This window comes from Sander vitreus, chromosome 3 (genome assembly GCF_031162955.1).
Source record: "Sander vitreus isolate 19-12246 chromosome 3, sanVit1, whole genome shotgun sequence".
Lineage (NCBI taxonomy): Eukaryota > Metazoa > Chordata > Actinopteri > Perciformes > Percidae > Sander > Sander vitreus.
This window is the reverse complement of record NC_135857.1, coordinates 26,646,273-26,662,815: the sequence shown is the minus strand read 5'-3', so window position 1 is coordinate 26,662,815 and position 16,543 is coordinate 26,646,273. Positions and strand designations below refer to the sequence as shown.

The following is a 16,543-nucleotide window of genomic DNA, read 5'->3' as shown; positions in this document are numbered from 1 at the left end:
TTAGATTCCAAAACAAGTTTTTATTGGCCAATTTACAGAAAGTGCTGTAGTGACCATTTCAAAGAAAAAAAGACCAAAGAGTCCAGAGAAAAGAAAAAAGGAAAACTTAAAAAGAATCCAAAAACTTTTACACATTATGCAAGATTTCCATGTTAATTCCACCGTCCTCCTCTTCTAAAAACAAATGTCAGGGCAACATTAGGGCTCGGGCCGACGCAAAATCCACCAAAGGTTCTGGGCGGGGGGGGGGGGGGTGCAAAGAGGGAGGTGACGTCACAAGAACAGGTGTCACATGAAATGAGGAAAACTCTTAAACAACACATGAGATCTTTACTTGAACATAGAACTACAGTATACACATACAGCAGGTTCTCTCCCAGCAACACCCACATGAAAGCTGTCAGAGGCTCAGTACGTTAGAGGAGGAAACTTTCCAGTGTTTGTGACTTTAACCAAACATTGATATATCTGTGGCAGACTTTCAGCCACTACATGTGTCACATGTAATTCAACTTCTGTTGTTGTTTGTGGATTCTTTGCTATCGAACGTTACAGACAGACTGGAGTCAGGATGGCCACAGCCTTAGATTAATGCCCTTTCAGTTTAAGTTGAAGAAACCTTTGACTGGATTTTCTGGTTACGTCAAATGTGATACGGCCAAATGCATTCACTTCTCTGTCACCTTAAAGTTGCTCAGGCAACTTCACAATTCTGTGGCACCAAGTGCTGCTGATGAAGTGGGGATTTCTTTCATTAATGCTGCATTTCATTCAAAGTTGGAAAGGTTTCTGTAGGTAAGGTGTTAAGTCTCAGTTCTTTCTTTTAACAGGAATGTTTTCTTTGCCACATGGGAGCACACATTTTGTGTCAGTGATATTTGGCAGCATTAGTTCATGAAAATTGACAAAAAGTGTACCTTAGGAGATTGGACATAGACATACAAGTGATGCTTTGTAGCTTTTAAAGTGCATGCCATGGAGTTGTGTTTCTGGTCAATTGATGAATGTAAGTCCAATATTCACTCCCCCTTTTAGCTCAGTTTTGAGAGAAAAACAATCAGCTCTTTAGCTGCTAAATGCTTCACTGTCTTCATCACCTAGCCCCTAACTTTGTCTGTCTGTTGTTTGGTGCTGAGCAGGTACAGTGGGTTTATCAGAGCTATTGAAAATAAGGTTGATGAAAGACTGAACCATAATGTTAAAGTTGTGAGTTGAGTTGTAAAACCAAAACAATGAGCTGAAAGACAAAAGCTCTGTAGAGCTGAGGGGAAGCTGTAGAGTTGGTGATAACTCTCAGTGGGTTTATCACTATGAGTGACACCATATTTTACATGTAGTCATTTGATCCATTGTTAATAAACAAATATTAGTTAGTGCAGCTTTTATAGTCATCTATTATATTTCTATTACATTATTATTATTATGTTATATGAATTTATTATTTTTTATATTAAATTAAATCATTAAAATAAATATAGGCTACATTTATACATATTTGAGCCTTACTTTTAACCTTAATATTTTCTGTTGCATTTGTTGTCAGTGGTTATTTAAGTTTATTTGTCTACTGTAAAATGTTCCACTTAGTACATATTCTACATTATATTATATTATATATTAGCTTTGATAACCTAATTAAAAGGATCCTTATAAAAAAAAAACTTACATTTATGCAATTTCTTTTATGTAAAAACAAACAAAACAAATGCATAGAATTGTCACATTTTTTAATGTCAAATAATGATATGCGTATTGGCCTAAAATATCCAGAATTGATCAGTCACGGATCTCATGTTGATATTTGCATCTATTGACTTTCCTTCTTGAAATTCCAATGTCAAGAGACAGTGCTGTTGCACTTTTTCTTGTAGAAATTTGGAATTTCTCACTGTCCACATCTCTGCGATGCAGCATTAATGACTAATAGTGATATGGTGGTATCAGTAGTGTAGCTTTCTTTCAGGGAGTACTTGTTGTTTTGGACCTCGCTGCTGTGACCACACCTGAGACCAAGATTTCATTTGGGCACGTCTTGTGGACTATATACAGTATGAGTAGTGAGGGGACTCTCTTCTCTGGCACATCCCTGCTGTGTGATTTAGATGTATAAGACCGGGGTCTCTTTCCATGAACATGTTGCGTAGTGCAGCTTTAACTGACCCAGTCACTATGAAGGCAGTGGCACATCCATACTAACAAACCCAACTCGGAATGATCTGAACACTGAGCTACAAACACACACACAGAGGACTGAGGGGTCAGTTCAGTGACGACTCCTGCAGGCTACAGTAAGGGTTCAAGATACATATGAAGAGGTGGCATGTGTGCTGTATACAGGTGGAGAGGAGGGTTTTGGGTGGAGAAAGTGGTGTTAGGGAGTGGGGAGTGGGGGGGTCACCTACTATACTCAATATTTACAAGAAAGGAGCGTATAAAAATGTACAAGTAGACTCCTCTGTCTTTCCCAAAAACCCAGAACTCAGACCCCTCAGCTAGTTCACCATGACTACACACAGATCATCTTTTTTTTTCTTTTTTTTTCTATTTTTGAGTACCATTGAAAATATGCTATTTCTGTAAAATCACCTGGCTGTGCCACGTAGGCTAGAATTGAAGACTGATAAATAACATAAAGTATACAAACCAAAAAAATAGTCAGTTTCTTTACTTTTGCAACTCAGTTTTCTTACAGTAAATAAAGACTATTTTGCATTTTCATGGGACATCAGAAATTTCACTGTGGACTAACAGGTGTCACATCAAATTGAATGTATGGTGCAGGGTTTTATTGACAACATGAGATTCCAACCACTTCATTTCATTAAAGATCGTAGTTGTGGTGTAGACTGTAATAGGAGAGAGATAATAGCTCTCAGGGGAGGACTGAAATTTGGTGAGCTGTCCCTATAATGAAAGTCATTTGATTGACGAGCAGCTTGAGTGTCATATTTGTTCTTATCAGCTGTATAAAACGGGATGTTTTCTGACAAGGCTAAGGTTAAATCATTGCACAATGTGTATTTCAGTGAAGTCTTCCAGTAGGGGGAGATATTACCTCATTTTTAGAGCATCAGCCTCACATAAAGTCTTTTTGTTTCAACCATCTGATTTGAGGTTTCAGTATGGACGTGTTGCAGAATGTGTGTGTTGGTGAGTGACTGTGAATGTGTGTTTTCAATAAGATATCGTTGTTTTGTCCCAGTTTAGGCCCTTCTTGTTTGGGCGTTGCATCCTGGGTAGCTGGACGTCCACTTCCTCCTCGCTGTCGTCTGACTCAGCGCTGGTGATGTCATCCTCCTCCTCTTCATCTTCCTCCTCTTCTTCCTCCTCCTCCTCCTCCTCCTCCTCCTCCTCACTGGCCTCCTCCTCTGCAGCCTGGGGCTCCTCCAGGGTCTGTGGTGAGAAATATTCAGTTTCAGAAACTACAGTAAATCATCAAAGTTTAGTATTAAAAGCACAAATCGTAATGTGAAAGCAATGCATGGGTGTATTTATTTTGCTCTTGTACATATTCCAGTCACTAATATCTAGCCCATTTTATTCATCACCTAATTCCAATTCCTACCACCCACCCTGACAGCATCCTTCCACACTCCTCCAATCCCCCACCCTCCTACCTCCATCGGGTTGACCGTGATCGTCAGAGCCGAGTCATCCCAGGTCACGTCTGCCTCTTTGGCTGTCTCTGCCAGTTTGACCTCCTGCTGGTGGGTCAGATGGACGCGGTAGATGCCCAGCACCACAACCACCACCAGAGCAGCGATACACATCACAATTACCACGGTGGCAGCACTCGGCATCGCTGAGAACAAGAGAGAGAAGAGCGAGAGGTGAGAGGAACAGAATAGACCCATCTTTGGAAAAAGGAGCAGGAAAAACCAATGCAGTCATGCCAAAGTTCCTCCATATACTAAAAGAATACTTTTTTTGTTTTAAATCCGTTAACCGAGAAAGAACCAGGAATCCCACACACTGTCATCCACTCACTTTATTCTTTAAAAACGTTTTGGTCAGAAGATGTTCACCAGGCCAGAAATATTTTGTTAACATATTTTTTGTATTCATACTTTTCAAACACTTACTAGGTACTCCAGTAATTTAGTAGTGCACTTGAACCATGAGGCAGTACTTGCAAGAGGCAGATTAAATAACAGGAAACGTATGGTCCAACTCAGAACAGTAGAGGCTGATATATCTTGATCTAAAGTCCCTGAAAAGGAGCAAGATCAAATAACTGGATCCTACACATCCCATAATGCAACTCAACAGCATCTTTCAATCTTAGACTATCCCTGCTCATGTCTTTCAAACTCTTCACCCCCAGTCATAAAACAGGCTTTTCAGCCTGGCCATTGACAAATCATTGTTGTTTTTTTCTAAAGTTGTAGCTGAGGTATTTTTCAGCTGTTTCTTTATGGAAAACTTTATGGATATTGATTGCCTTTGTGACAGCCTATTGCTATATTTATTTTCTTTCTCATGTTATTGTATGAGATGCCTTTTAAAACTTTAATTAAGGTGATGTTTTGTGATCTATAATTATTGTGACAGCTTATTGCTTTTCTTATACTGTAATTACTTTCATTTCTTTGACATTTTTTTGTTGCCATGCTAGCACCATGGCTCCTCAGCAATGCCAGTCTGTCAGTCTGCTCTTCTGTCCTTTACTTTGGTCTGGACTGAAATATCTCAACTATTGATTGATTGCCAAGAAATGTTTTTCAGACAGTCAAGTCCCACTCAGGATGAATTGTAAAAACGGCCGTGTTCCCCTGACTTTTCATTTAGCACTGTCATCTGTCCACATGTTGAAGTGTTCTATGGCAATATACATATCATTTGATTCTATATATAGTTGATATATAGTTTGATTCTTTTTTCCTTTTTTAAAGAATACATTTAAGTTTCCCTTTAGCTGTCTTTTTACCTATTTAGTCATCAGCCACATAAATGTTCAATAAGTTTAACACATAGCCATGTGTAAGCTATAGAGTGTTTCAAATATACAGTATATATGTGTTTATATATATATAAAAACATAAACACATTTAGTTAAGGTCCCAGTGCAGTACAAGGCTGCAGAAATGTATCATAAGCCCTATTTAGTAGCATAACCACAACACACATTGAGGGATTTCTCTTGATCTAAAATGTTTCTCTCTTCTGCTCTGATCTTCAGCCTACTGAAATAAAACGACATCTCTGTGCCTGCCCTCTTTCCACTAGTCCCTTCTGGTGTGTGTGTTTAACAAGAGTGAGACTCACAGAGGACTCTTTTAGATGATCATTTGATTCACTCTAGTTCCCTAGATTTTCACACTAAATCCACGGCCTTTCATCTTTCTCGCAGTGAAGCTTCGTGCAGCCACTTAGAGTAACTTGGATGAGTGTTTGCATGCTGTTCTCTCTCTCTCTCTCTCTCTCTCTCTCTCTCTCTCTCTCTCTCTCTCTCTCTCTCTCCCTCTCGGCTGTTAACAGCATTGGCCACTGAACTCTCCAGGACTCTAAGAATCCATTAGAGTCTAATGAATAATTAATTCTGGTGTGGTAGATTTAGACCAATGTCTCTCCTCCTCACCATGTTCTCTTTACTTCAGATCACTCATATGTACCAAGGGGAGGGGAATAAGCCTGCTGCATCATTTGAGAGGGGCCCTTTACACTGCTCTCTATCACTGAGGACCACTGTGTGAGAGCAGCAGTCAGATGAACAGAACGATAAACAAACTAGAAAGCCAAACCGAATGTTCCCTTGGCTCTAGCTATGTTTACTCTGGGATGGATAGCTAACATAAAAACCCTTGCTTTATTTTTTTATTTTATTTTTTTACAGCTGTGGCTCAGTGTTTTGTCAAGTCATCTTCTACATTTTGTCACATTTATATTCCCCCAAATGTGTGTTAACACAGGTGTCATATGTGATCTTTTAAAGCAAACTCCACCTTCAGTTAACATCTTGATACATCACTAACATGTGTTGTGGACTTCCTGTGTGCAAAGCTGGCCCAAATAACTCACTTTCTTCGCAGACTAAGACTGTTTGGAGTCGGGACAGAGTGTATGCTAATGTTCTATAATGCCATGCTAGGTAGCATCATCAGATATGGCATGACTGCATGGTATGGAACCTTCTCAGTCCAGTCAAAAATAGCAATCATGATCAAAACAGCAATGAAAGTAATAGGGAAAAAATCACACTCATCCCCTCAAATAATCTTTGAGTCAACCGTAATCACATATGCACACAGGATCCTGAAAGCTCCTTCACACATTCTCTTCAAAGAATACGAACTCCGATGCTATAGAGCCAGTAGGTGCACCGCCTCAAGCTTTCATTTGTCCCTACATTGATAGCACTACTGAACAAACAACCAGTCCTGTTCTCAACACTATAATAATTTGTTGGCCTTAACCAATGTAACCCGTGTATGTTTACTCACTATGTGCAATTCCTATATCCACACTTTGCATTCTTTGTTTGGGAATATCTCGTATTACGCGTAACTAACTTTATTATGGGGCAGTGCAATACTTTATTGTATCAGGGCCTGTGCAATATGAACTTATTTATTTTTTGCTCGTCCTAGAGCACATTGTTGTCTTATTATACATTGTTATGTACTTACCTTCTGTTAATGTCTGGTGTATGTCTGTGTATGCAGCTGTTGCCAGCGTTTCTCTTTGCCCAAGACAAATTTCCTTCGGGACAATAAAGTTTATCTTATCTTATCTCAACAGTGTCAAAGTTTAACAATGATGTCACTTCTCCCATTAATACACAATGCTTTTGTGACCATAGTTCTGGAGTTTTTAGAATTTAAATATCACTCACCATATCCACCAAACAAGTGGCATTTGAGTACCTCTGCTATAGATTGATGAACATGGCTACCTTACTCCATTGTAGCTCTGCTGGTGAGGTGCCTTAATATTCCTTTAGGCCATGGGGCTACATCTGTTTTGGAGGCCCTTCCCTCTCCTCAAAATATGCCACGTCAACATTAATTCAGACCCCCCCTCTCCCCCTTCATCAACAATACTAAATATTGATCATAGTGGCAGTGTTGCAAATACATAATATTATAAATAATAATATACAGTATATATTTAAAAAAAAAATGTAAGCTCATGTCTCGTGAGGCCCCTGGTACTTGGTCAGACTGAAGCCTCAGAAAGCATATGCATTAAGGTGCCATTGCTGACAGGATGTGATATTAAAATGCCAGAAGATAAGAATGGGACAAATGAAATAAGAAAAGCCAAGATGATTCTAATACATTTGTTTACAAAAGACTTAAAGAGTCTTCTTACCTGAGCTGTGGCTGGGGTACAGGTCATGAATCATGGACGGATGGTGGACCACCTGCATGTACTGAGGCGGGGCTACCATGTGATTGACATGCTCCCCTGCTTCTGAACTGTGCAGTACGCTCACCTGGTTTGTAACAGATGAAGCCAAAGTGATGATTTTTGAAGGGAAAGTCATCACAGTTGTCATTTTACATTCTTATCCAAGTATTCCCTGTGTCTCCCACCTGTACGACTAAACTTGCCTTGCCTCATCCAGATGATATATTCTAGACTAGAATAAAGTAAAGATTTTAGAGAGAGGCCAGGACAAATGCAATGTATGTATATGCCTTTTGGGGGACAGGGTCAGCTCACTATAGGAAATTAAATGTAAACTACATTCATTGACATCCTCCAAGGCTCACACTACTGTATGTCAAGTGAAACATTTTGTTCCCTCCAAGTAAACACCAGAGAATGTATGAATAAGTCAAACTGTGTTTAGTCCAGGGACAGAAACAAACAGTGGTTAGCTGACACATTGAGCTGGAGTGTGTGTGAATGTTTCTGCATGCTGCCAGAGAAGCCAGCCTCATGTAGAGCAGTTCAAGGTCTCCTTAGGAGAAGGTAAAGTGTTTAGTGTTGTAGTGTGCCTTCCTTTGATATGTTGAACCAGGCTGTGTTGGTGTTGCTGTTGAAGGAGCACTTTTAACTGAAAGATCCACATTAACATGATTGGATATAATCAGATTGTTCCTAAAATGTTCATCACATCAGTGTGGAATTGCATTTGAGTTAAATGTGATGTTTTTCTGCTATATTTTGGTATACATAGAATCTTTCAAGTTTCAGTTGCTTGCTATTTGTTCAAAGATGTTCTGCCACAAAGGCTGTAAGTGATGCTACTGGAATGGCTACTGTGGTTAATTTTTTAATTTGCTCTCAAAGTGAAAGTGTTGCCAGACACCTGATCTGAGTCAGCTTTTTGCAAGTTCAAGCACTTCTGGTGCAGTTGGTTGTAAGAAGCAATTTTGTCTTTGGTCATAAGTTGCTGTTACTATTTCTGACTATCATAAGCAATATCAATGAAACATCTGTTATTTTAGAGCTTCTTTTCAGCTCTAGGGGCATTTTCTTCCATTGTCACTCCTTTTAGGAGTGCTTGAAACATGTATCTTACTGTGTGAGTTGGTGGGTTGGATCTTTCATCTTTATTTCCACCCATATGTTACATAAGATGACTAAACTGAAAGCACTCAGGACACTTGCATTAATCTAAATGATGTTGGTCCAGATTCGATTACTTACCTTATTTGTTTCTTTATTAATCGGTAGTTTTTTGTTTTATATAATGTTGGAAGATAGTAACAACTGTAAAATATTCCAGGTGACGTCTTCAAATTGCTTGTGCTTTTCTTCAACACTTTGACTTAAGATATTCAGATAACTGTCATATATGATAAAGAACAGCCACAAATCCTCAAATTTGGGCAGCTGGAACCAAAGAATGTTTGGTGTTTTGGCTTGAATAAAGAGGGACATAATTGACTACATCATAATCCGCATAAATTAAGCAGTAGTTCACACCGACCTCAAGGTTGAACTCATTGCTGGTGTAGCGTCCATTGAGCTCCGAGCAGGTGAGGCGAAACCTTCTCTCTGTTAGTTGTCCAGGCCGCCAGTTATAGTAACGCACCTGTCGGATCACCTGTTCATAGTTGGACATGGAGTCCACACCTATGGAAAGAGGCAGCAGGGGGTTGTTACAGTTATTGCTTGTAGAGAAAAACAAGGGGAAAGCTGGAAGGTAGAAATCACTTTAAACAAGGTTAAGGTGAATATATGGATGTTTCAAAGGGAGAGTTGTTTGTTGTTGTTGTTGTTATCATTGACCAACTGGCTAAGAACACACTGCATTAACAGTAGCTTTGGTGTGGTTACCATAGTAACCTACCATATATGGACATGCCAGAAGTGGAGTTAGTGGCGTCGAGGTGTTTTCCGAGCAGAGCGTGGCGCTGCAGTTGGAGAGACTCCTGCTCTGGCACTAGCTCCTCCCCCAACACCAGGACATCACAGTAGTCCAAGTTATGAATAATCTCCTCCAGCACCCCAGGTCGATGTGCTACACACACACACACACACACACACACACACACACACACACACACACACACACACACACACACACACACACACACACACACACACACACACATTTTTACGCACCTAATTTAGGTTACTTAAGTTCTTATCTCACTAAATGAACCAAACTAATAGCATGAACACTTTAAAGAACCATAATTCAAAAAGTTCAGGACACAACACACCTGCTCCTACGCCCAGACTCCAATTATTCGTCAACTCTCGGAACACAGACAGCGCTGTGAGCTGCTGTGGTAACAAGTCCCCTCAGGCAGCCCACAGCAGTGCTGGGTGGCTGCTGGGGCTCTTTGACAGGCTGCTAAGCACTAGCCTCCACCTCTCACTGCTACCCATCCTTCTCCCTCACTGTACACTCACTGGGGAGGGAACCAGCTATGCCCATTTAACAGCTTCCCAATGGAGAAAGACAGACGTGGTGTGTGTGTGTGTGTGTGTGTGTGTGTGTGTGTGTGCGTGTGTGTGTGTGTGTGTGTGTCTGGATGAGGGTCTTAGGGGGGAGGCAGAGATTAGGTGGAGATAAGGGGGAGACTGAGCAAAACAAGTAGAAAGAAAGTTGTGTTCCAGAAGATACTTCTGTATTATTTTTGTGCATGAAGGCATTTCTTTAAAGGTGCTTTGGTTTGGGGTTGTTGGTTTTAATGAAAAGGGACTTGGAGGGAACACCTTAATGTAGCTTTACGACGCTTTTCAGCCTCTGATTGTTTTGGTTGAGGAACTACAGTACACTGCAGCAGGCAGCAGCAAAAAAGCTCTGATAAAGGCACTGTACGCTGCTTAGCACCAAACAGCAAACAGACAAAGTTAGCGACTAGCTGTTGGGAGCATTTAGTAGCTAAATAAGGTATTTCCCTCAGGAGTAGTTGGAAAACAAAAGTAATGAATGTTGGATTTACATTTGTCTGGCGGCTGGAAACACAACTTTAAATGAATGCTAACGTTGCTCTGTGTCTGCTGGATGTAGGCTATAAGTGAGAAAATGTTTGCTAACCCCAAAAACACCTCGTAAGGCAATGATAGGGCAGAGGTGTGTGTTTTTCAGCTCGTTGTGGAGTTCTTCTGACCCCAGGTGGCCAACAAAATCAATAATAATAATGATAATTAATAAGCTACTGTATCCTGCTTGGTATTAGATTCTGCTTTGACATGAATGGAGAACTGAAAAAAGTACAATAGCTGACACAAACTAGTACACTTTTATTACAGCCTGAGTGCAGGACTGTCCCAGGAAACGTTTGTGTGCAACTTGATCTTAGAGGGAGATGAAGAGAAATAAATAGAGCTGGGCTCTTTAGAAAGAATTACTAAGGAAAGAAAAGAAATGGTGAGAAACTGGGAGAGCAACTGAAATGAAAGCTGAAGAAAAAACCCGAAAGCAAAGCAGGAGAGGAGAGAGAGAACAGAAAATGGCCATTAAAGCAACTGATACAAAATCAGTAGCGGTTTTTGGCAAGGGCGAAGCGGGCAGCTGCCTGGGGCGGCACAAGCTTTTTTTTTTAGTGATTTAATAGTGATAAAGGGATGGTGCACTCCCAGGCCGGTGGGTAGTTGTATCCGCGGCGCTACCAGACACCCTATGATGCCATCCAGCTCTATGGCTCGGCGCGCTATTAAGGATTCACAAGAAGGAGCAGCGGCCGCGGGCCGCGTGTGTGTGTGTGTGCGTGCGTGTGAGCGCCTGTCTTACCAAAGCAGAGAATTAGCTCCACACATTCATTCGTTCATTATAGGATAAGTCTTAAATATATTTGGAATATCCATTGAAATATTCCCATTTTACATGAAAAAAGTTTCTCTCAGATGTGTCCAGTTTGGGACGTCGCATAGCATTACTGTATGTGCTGGGGTACATTTTCACATAATTTATATACAAGTGGACACCTGTGTATTATCCCCATATTGATATAAATACACCCAAAACATGCTTTTAGGGATATTGTAGTCACATATAGTGATTGTGATGTCATAATGTACAGAGTAATCTGTATTTTCTGTCTTTAAAAAACAATCATCGATTAAAGGTTAAGGCTGGTGATAGTCTGTCTTTTTCAATAAATCCCATTAAAGACCCAAACCACAGCCTGATAAATCTTCTTCCTCCAAAAAGACATCAATGAGCAACATCTTGTTAAAAACACATCAATGAGCAGCTCGAAGGGGGTCTCGCCCAGGGTGTAATTCAATGTAGAACCGCCACTGTATAAAATGTTGAGCATTAAAAATGAGTTTAAGAGAGAATTGATGACCTTGACTTTGACAAAAGACATCAGAATGAGCCTTGAGAAGATACTGTAGTATGAGATGCAGTGTGCTGAGCATGCTCAATAGAAAGGCAAATGAATGACAGGGAGAGACAAAGCATAGAAGAGGGCGAGGGGGTGATTAACACGGTCCAAAAGAAACTTACTGCATGCCCTGAAAAAGAAATATGTGATTGATCTGGAATCCTTTAAGCCCAGAGAGAACACAAAACCAGCTCATTATGGAACTTCATCTTGCCCCACGCACCCACACAAACTCTCCCTCCTCATCTCTCTTCTCTCTTTCTTCCATTTCTATGTCTTTCTCTGGCTCCCAGCTAATCTCTTCCCCCCAGCTGCAGTCTCTATTTCACCAGCAGAAAGAGCTCCACCGACTCCTGAAAGCAATGCCACTTTCTGCTCTCTTTCCTTCGCCGCATTACACACAATGGAGGGATAAAACCTCCCTCTCGCTCTGCTTATCTGCTCCTAATTGGCTACGATTGGTGGGGGCCTGGGGCCGAGCCGGGCTGTTCCAGCCTCGGTGGTCAGATCGTTGGACGAGACTAGAACCGTCTGGATTTAAATGTCATAGTCATTTGGCGCCGGTAAAGGCGGTTCGACCCTGACCTGAGAATCAGTCTTGTAGAAGGTGCAGGTCTTACTCAGCAGGGGGGGGCGCATAGGAACAGATAGGAGAGTGGAGGAACTCTGCAGCAGGAAATTGACTCAACACTCGCGAGGCATGCATGGAACAAATGCTTACGCTGTAGATTACTTCTGGTAAAAGGAAGCACTTAACTGTATCTGAGGGGGTGTTACATGTATGTGCAAACCAGCGGTACATTTACTCAAGTATTGTACTCATGGTCCATTTTTAGGGTCTTGGATTCTCCTGTTTGATGCTACGGTTTACTTCTTCTCCACTACAGTTGAGAGGAAATATTGTTACTTTAAGTGCATTTTTGCAAAACTTAGTTCTCTACTTTTAAAGGCACAGTGAAATAAAAATAGATTTTCTAAGTTTGAATCCAGTACCCTGTGTTAATTGTTCAATTGTCTCTTGTTATATGCAAAATATGTTATATAAATTAAAATGTATTTTTCATGGATGTAATATAAGAACTGGATACTGGAGTCCAAAATTGCGTCCATTCTCTTGAATGAAAATGACTCACAAGATATTATCGTTACACTTGGAGGTGTCGTGCCAACAGTTTTACAAAAGTCTCTTTTATTAATAGTGGGCTGCTGGGGATTTTTTAGTTAGTTAGTAACAACTTTATTGTGCCGCCGTATTTGCTAAGTAACGCCCAGTTTTGAGAGATCCAATCAAATCTGGTGGCCTTTATTTAAACCCCTCTTGTATCTTGTACCATCCCATATTCTACTGGCTATATTCGGAAATACATCCCATTACAGAAGATAAAGATCTTATTTTATTGTGTGTATTGATACCTTTACTCAAGTAAAGATCTGAACAATTCCATGCTTTTGAATCACACAGATTCACTGGTAACTACTTTTTTGGAGTTTTGATAACCTTTGCTTAAACCAAGCTAGAGAATTTGGCAGTGTTCTTACACTGCCAAATTCTCTAGCTTGGTTTAAGGCACAGCCTTTGTTTTATTGAGTTCACGTTGCATACAGACGTAGCAGATGAAAGAAATGCTCTCAGCTGCTAATTCACAGTCTCATGAGACGTTACGCAATGTTCAGCTTTCTCTGAAGATTTGTTTTGATAGCGGAACAGGTGGCACTGCGTCGGCTATGGGACATCATGAATAAGTGAACACATTATCACCATGAAAAACAGCTGAAATATTTAGTCAAGACAGCTTTCTACATGCAGTGAGGTATGTGTCTACCACTTTGTGAGGTACACTCAGACTTGCACCTTTTGGAGAATGAGCTTGGCACTGGGAAAGTACCCTGTAAGCACCGTGTGATAGTCCATACCTGTGTGATGTGTGGTGGCATCTGCCCTGGTGACTGTGCTGATGATGTGGAGGTCCTGGAACAGAGCTGTGCCGCCTGGCGCTCTGAGGTCGGAGGCCGGCTGATTCAGTCTCTCCACTCCGGTGATGGTTATCCTGGGCTCACTGGGCTGCAACACCATCACCACTGCATCAATGTCTGGGATGGTGATACAAGTGTCTTCACCAAAACACCTGGAGAGGTGAAGAAGGGGAGTGAGAGCTGATGTGAATAAACAAGATGGCACTGCTGGCAATCGGCTGGTGTTTTATGACTTTTTGAGACATACTATGCTATTACTGTTTTCAAGGTAAGACCTTCAATGTCACACTGGCTTAGAGGTTATAACTGCTTCCAACAGGTAACTAGCAAGTAATCAGTACAGACTCTCACCCAGGTTCCATTCTCAGTACAGGCTGGACATCTTTTTCAACATACTACACTTTGATATTTTGATGGCTTTTTTCGACATACTATGACTTTTGTATCACTTTTTCGACATACTATACTATCACTTTTTCACGAAAATATGACATTCATGTCAGGACAGATAGCTTAGGCTGATAAGGGTATGATCGGAAGACAGAAGGTTGAGTGTTCAAGTCTTTCATGTTTTGAGGTCCTAGATACTAAGTGAAAGAGACAAATATGCCAAAAACAAAGCTTTCTCTTAGATTATATACCTTAGGGTGATCAGACAATGCTTGGCAAACGCAAAGTTTTGTTTTCAAACCTTATATGTTTCAGTAATTTTTATCACTTTTTTCGAAATACTATATTTTGACTTTTCATCAGTTTATTCAACATGCTATTTGTGCTATGACCTTTTTATCACTTTTTTCAACGTGTTATACTATGACATTTTTTATAACTTTTTCGACATGCTATACTATGACTTTTTTATCACTCTTTTTGACAAACTCTACTGTGACTTCTTTTCGACATACCATACTATGAGTCTTTATCTATTTATTCTATTATTATTATTATTATTATTATTATTATTATTATTATTATTATTATTATTATTATTATTATTATTATTATTATTATATTTATATGTAAGAGTAAGATTGGAAGACAGAAGGTTGAGTGTTCAAATCTTTTCTGTTTTGGTGAGTTTTGAGGTCCACTATACTAAGTAAAAGAGACAAATATGCCAAAAAACAAGCTCATCTGTTAGGTTAAATAGCTTAGGGTGACAAGACAATGAGTAAAATACTGAAGGTTGAGTGTTCAAACCTCCATTTTTTTGGAAAGTTTTGAGGTTCAAAATTCTAGACGAAAGAGACAGATATGCCAAAAAACAAAGCTGTCTTTCAGGTCAGCTAGCTTAGGGTGATAAAACAATTACTAGAATGCTGAAGGTTGTGTGTTCAATCCTAATATAGCTTTACATTTTTTTTATCACTTTAAAAAAAAATACTATACTTTGACTATTTCATCAGTTTATTCAACATGCTATACTATGACCTTTTCAACACTTTTTTGACGTACTAAACTGTTAATTTTTTTTTGACATACTATGACTTTTTTATCACTTTTTAACACAGAGCGCATGCTCTTACTGGGTGAGCTAGAGGTCGTCCCACCTGACAGATAACTCTGACAAATAATTTTGTTTTTGGCATATTTGTCTCCTTCACTTAATATGTTGGAACTCAAAACTTACCAGAACATAGAAGACTTGAACACTCAAACTTCTGTCTTCCAAGAATACTCTTATCAACCTATCATCTGTCATCTGTCCTGACACATAGCTTATTTTATTGTGAAAAAGTTATAGTATAGTATGTCATACAAAAAGTCATACTATTGATATACTTTTTTTCGACGTACTATACTATGACTTTTTTCGACATACTATACTATTACTTTTGTATTACTTTTTTTCGACATGCTATACTATGACTTTTCATCACTTTTTTTCCACATGCAATACTATGACTTTATTATAATTTTTTTCCACATGCTATACTATATTAGTATAATATGTTGAAAAAAACTGATAAAAAGGTCATAGTATATAGCATGTCTGTTAGAGAAATTATGATACATACTTTCTCTCTTGTTATTTATTAAACTGCTGGCATAGAAGAACATTATACTGACTCTTTCTCTCTCTCTGTTAAATTAAACTGTTGTGGATGTGTGTGGGTATTGTTAATAAACCAAAACACTGCTTGAACTCACAAGATAACATAGGAGCCACTGTTTTGTCCTTGTCTAAGCACAGTGTGTTCCTGAGGGCATACATGCCCTCCTAGACCAGATAAGGGAGACGTCATTGACTCTGACAAGATAATAATTGATGACATCAACTCTGTATCATGATTTATTGCATTTCACTTGGTACTTAAAAAAGCGGCTGCAGAGAGCTTTTCGTTAGGTCACTTCTGTACTCATGCTGTGAGTACTGTAACTGTCTCCTTGTGTTCACATGTAACAATGAACTTTGATATAACTTCAGTGGCCCTGACTATTATATGATAATATAAATTATCATTGTTATATAACAATGTCTGATTAAACTGATGAAATAGTCACAGTATAGTATTTTTGAAAAAAGTGATACAAATTACAAAAACACATAAGGTTTGACAACCTTCTGTCTTCTAATCATTGGCTTATCACCCTAAGCTATTTTTATGCCATTTTTGGCATATCTGTCTCTTTCACTTAGTATGTTGGAACTCAAAACTTACCAGAACATAGAAGACTTGAACATTCAACCTGTCTTCCAAGAATACTCTTATCACCTTAAGCTATCTGTCCTGACACATAGTTTATTTTACTGTTAAAAAAGTGATAGTATAGTATGTCGAAAAAAGTCATACTATGACTTTTTTCGACATACTATGCTATGACTTTTT

The 16,543-nt window shown here is 39.4% G+C and overlaps 1 protein-coding gene across 2 annotated transcripts in view; it reads right to left on the bottom strand.

The window, feature by feature from the left end:
• Positions 1–16,543, bottom strand: part of LOC144515688 (calsyntenin-2-like) — a 269,693-nt gene continuing 253,150 nt past the window's right edge. For both annotated transcript variants that reach the window (XM_078246728.1, XM_078246729.1), the window contains exons 12-17: positions 13,653–13,864; positions 9,245–9,415; positions 8,882–9,027; positions 7,312–7,435; positions 3,618–3,802; positions 1–3,393 (exon numbers count right to left, since the gene is read on the bottom strand). In XM_078246728.1, the coding sequence (XP_078102854.1) occupies positions 3,175–3,393; positions 3,618–3,802; positions 7,312–7,435; positions 8,882–9,027; positions 9,245–9,415; positions 13,653–13,864 (1,057 nt within the window). In that variant the 3' untranslated portion in view covers positions 1–3,174. The remainder of the gene's footprint in view (positions 3,394–3,617; positions 3,803–7,311; positions 7,436–8,881; positions 9,028–9,244; positions 9,416–13,652; positions 13,865–16,543) is intronic.